The sequence below is a fragment of the Fukomys damarensis genome, unplaced genomic scaffold (genome assembly GCF_012274545.1).
Source record: "Fukomys damarensis isolate Sample0158 unplaced genomic scaffold, DMR_v1.0_HiC HiC_scaffold_5, whole genome shotgun sequence".
NCBI classification, from domain to species: Eukaryota; Metazoa; Chordata; class Mammalia; order Rodentia; family Bathyergidae; genus Fukomys; species Fukomys damarensis.
Window position 1 is genome coordinate 63,877,713 of NW_022900917.1, and position 3,989 is coordinate 63,881,701.

The 3,989-nt window shown below is 44.6% G+C and overlaps 1 protein-coding gene across 1 annotated transcript in view; it reads left to right on the forward strand.

The window, feature by feature from the left end:
• The window catches only part of Hdhd5 (haloacid dehalogenase like hydrolase domain containing 5), a 25,827-nt gene that overhangs the window by 7,835 nt on the left and 14,003 nt on the right, over nt 1–3,989 (forward strand). The window contains exons 2-3 of the mRNA XM_019208416.2: nt 3,242–3,414; nt 3,614–3,785. Coding sequence (XP_019063961.1) covers nt 3,242–3,414; nt 3,614–3,785 — 345 coding nt within the window. The remainder of the gene's footprint in view (nt 1–3,241; nt 3,415–3,613; nt 3,786–3,989) is intronic.

Below are 3,989 nucleotides of genomic sequence, written 5' to 3' on the forward strand. Positions count from 1 at the left end.
CGACAAATTGTTAAACAGTGCTCCACTTGCCCTCAGTTTTCTTCTGTTCCACATTATGGTGTTAATCCTCGAGGTTTGCTTCCTAATCAACTATGGCAAATGGATGTTACTCATGTAATGGAGTTTGGAAAACAAAGGTATGTACATGTTGTTGTTGACACATTTTCAGGATTTAGTCTTGCTTCTGCTCAAACAGGAGAAGCTACTAAACATGTTATTGCTCACTGTATATATTGTTTCTCCATTTTAGGAGTACCTCAAAAAATAAAAACAGATAATGGTTCTGGATATGTTAGTAAGGCCTTCAAACTATTCTGCCAACAAATGCATATTGTGCATATTACAGGTATTCCCTATAATCCTCAAGGACAAGGAATAGTTGAATGTGCTCATGGCACATTAAAAGTGCAACTTCTAAAAATAAAAAAGGGGGAGTTTTAGCCCTCCTCACCCAGAAATTACTTAAATCATGCTATTTATATTCTAAATTTTTTACAAATTTATAAGCATGGACATTCAGCAGCAGAAAGATTCTGGCATCCACAAGGTTCTCCATATACCTTGGTAAAATGGAGAGATCCCTTAACTGGTCAATGGTATGGACCCAATCCCATTTTAATATGGGGCCGAGGATATGTTTGTGTTTTCTCACAGGAACATGATGGAGCTCGATTGTTACCAGAGAGATTGGTTCATCATGTGGATCATCCTGACAAATCTACATCCAGTATCATGGGACAGTAACCTCCACAATCATTACCTTTGTGTGAAGAAGAAACAAAAATAAGCAGTACTACTATTTTATGGAAGAGGTGCTATGTTACTATACCTCAAGAAAGATCATTTAATGACACATCTCAAAAGTTTTTGGACTAATCACTTGGACTTAAGCTTGTCTGCAGGACTTTGGTGGACAGATTCAGGTTTTCCTCAAACCAACATTTGGAAACTTGCTACTGCATTGGGAGAAACATGTTTATGGTCAGATGTCAAAGATGCCTTAGTTTCAATGTTTTTAACATAGGGACCTTTAATATGAGAAATACCATAAATCCTGTGTTATCTCAAGTCAAAGAACAAAAGAAAAAGATAATGTCTTGTGTTAATGCTCCTTATGTTATTGGTAAGAAATACAGAGATTGTTTATGAAACTGATAGTGAATATAACAGCTGTTTTAATTGTAAATTGACCAATTGTATATTCTCAAAAATGATGACTTCCTTTCATTCTGTGATGGTTTTGAGACAACATCTCTTCATAATGGTGCTTGTAAAAATTAATGAGTCCTAGTATGAAGATCAAGGGTTACAGATGTTGATAGAGGTAGAGAAAGCTACATGTCAAGCCTCCACAACCTATGATCTAACCCCTGCAGAGGCTGGTAGTCAAAGATGGGCAAGAGAAGTGTAGAGAAATATCCAACCTAAGACAGAGCATGAGTATCAGAATTCTCATGGCTTGACGACGGGTAAGGGATTTCTCTGGATATTTCTCACCTAAGACAGGCACAGTCTTTTTGCTGAGCTGGGAAAGTTTCAGACTTCTCTTTGTCTCCGCTCAGGCTTGAGTGTTCTTTCCTTTCTCAATCCTCACTCCCCGACTCAGGCATGTTCGTGTTGTGACGGCTGGACTGCCACACCAGATTAAGGGTGCAATAACTGGATCAGTCCATGGATCAGCATGGTTCTGGGTGTGGATAATGGGAAGGCCCATCCTAGCTGCGGGTGGTACTAATAGGCTTTGAGCCAGGATGGGGTTAAAAGGAAAAGAAGGAAGGCTTGCTTCTTTGCCTCCTGCCTGCCACCCCATGAACTGTTTCTCCTCTATCATCTGCCCTGTCTTGAAGCCAACTGACTACGGGCTGAAATCTCTACAAACTGTGAGCCAAAGTAAACCTTTCCTCCTTTAACTTGTGGTTGTCGGTGTTTTGTCACAGAAAGAAAGTAACTATGCTTGATCTTATCCAAAAGGCTGAGAAGCAATGACAAGAAAGTAGCTAAGACTCAACTCAAACCTATGGAAAGGCCCATGTGGTAGTAAATGAGGAATGGGCCTCTCTGCTTCTCCTCTCTCTGATGGAGAAGTTTGCCCCCATTCTTTCAACACTTGCCTAGCCTGGCACTTCCTCTCAGGCATCTCAGAGATTTTCTTTGTTCTCGAACAGTTTTGTTACTTCTACCTCCCCACCAATTGTAAATAAGGTGTAACTCTGTGCGCTGAGCTTGCTGTCTGTAATGCCTAATAACCAATGTATTTGCTGAGCCCATGTGACTTGTACTCTTTGTAACTCCTGCAAGCCAGTCCTCTTGTGAGAGTATGACATGCCCTGCTCAACCCCAAAGGCGGGGGGTCTGTCTCTTGGTGTGTGAACCTGGATTGACCCACTGGTGCTAAGAATAAAGCTTGTCTACACTCTTGGTGTGCTTTCCATCCTCTTGGAAGAACTGTAGTGTGTAACAAAACTTTCCACTTCAGTAATAGTCACTTGACACAACTATACAACATGAGATCCTGCAGCTTTGACCAAAACCTCAGGGTGCCCTTAAGGAATAGCACAACCAAGTCACTCCTGCATCCCTATCTCTCAGAAACTGGGAGATAATGTTTAGTATTTTAAGATATTGAACTATAGGAGTGATTTGCTTTGTTACACAGAAAAGAAATAACAAAAATAGTTGGTGATAAGTGCTGTGTCATACTATACTCAGCTCTCAAGATATTGTAGGATCACTCCCCTGCCATTTCTTTTTTTTTTTTTTTTTTTTTTTTTGTATTCGGGATCGAACTCAGGACCTTGTGCTTGCAAGGCAGGTGGTGGCACCACTAAGCTAAATCCCCGTCCCCCCTTTTTTGACACAAGGTCTCGTCATGAACTCCAGGATGAAATACTTACAGAAACGATTCTCCCAAATCCTGGGAGTAGGAGCATGGGCCACCACGCCCAGTGTGTGTGTGTGTGTGTGCGCGCACACACACACACACACACACAGAGGATATTGCTGTGTTCCAGGCTGGGCTCAAACTCACTACAGTATGTGGCCCGAGCAGGGTTTGAACTTGCCATCCTCTGCCTCAGCCTCCCAGAACGGTGGGATTACAGGAAAATGCTATGTGCTGCTCAAGGCTCACTCAATCTTACAGCCAAGGACAGATTAGAGTCTGTAAGGAGCATCCTACACATTTCTAGTGGAGGGAAGTAAGACTCCTTACTGCAACCCCATACAACCCCCTCATTGCCAGACCCAGCTCTGCACGAGTCTCCACGGACTGAACTCTCAGTTCTCAATGACCAAAGTCCAGTGTCCTTATCTGTTGCGCTCAGCGATGCAAAACAGGCGTTTGCTGAGTTCGCTGACAATGCGGACAGGTGCTTTCAGCCTTGTAAAAAGTCTACTTGGATCGCTCAATGGAGAGTGAGTTTGGGGCATTGTTTCCACATAGTACCCTCGGGTTTAGCGCAGATCCTGCAGAAAGTAGAACTTCAGCGAGTATTTATTGAAAGGATAAATAAATGGCACTCAACTAGCACCCCTTCTCGGGCTCTGAGAACTTGGACATCAAGAGACCTTCCCAGTCTCGTCGTGAAATCGGGGTCGAGTTTCCTCCACCGAGTTCCCCAGCGCCCAGCCCCGGAGCCTCCGAGGGTCAGGGAGCCGGGACTTCGGCCTGATCGTTCCGGAAGTCAGCAGGTACGGCACAGGCGCCTGCACACCATCTGCTGTGCACACCAGCCTGCTGACCTCAAGTGTTCAGTCTCCTGAACGTGGGGACCTTGAGACTCTCGGTTCGCCACAAATGAGCCAGCTGGAGGAACCCCAACCTTGAGCATTCAGCTCGCTGCCATTTCGCTCTGAACCTTCTCTTCGGTCGGGAGCGACACTGAAATCAGACTACAACTCCCAGAGGCCTCGCGCGCCGGGGACTGCTGATTGGCTGCCTGGCGGCCGGCGCAAGGTGCGCTTGTGCGCGGCTGCCGATGGCTGCGCTC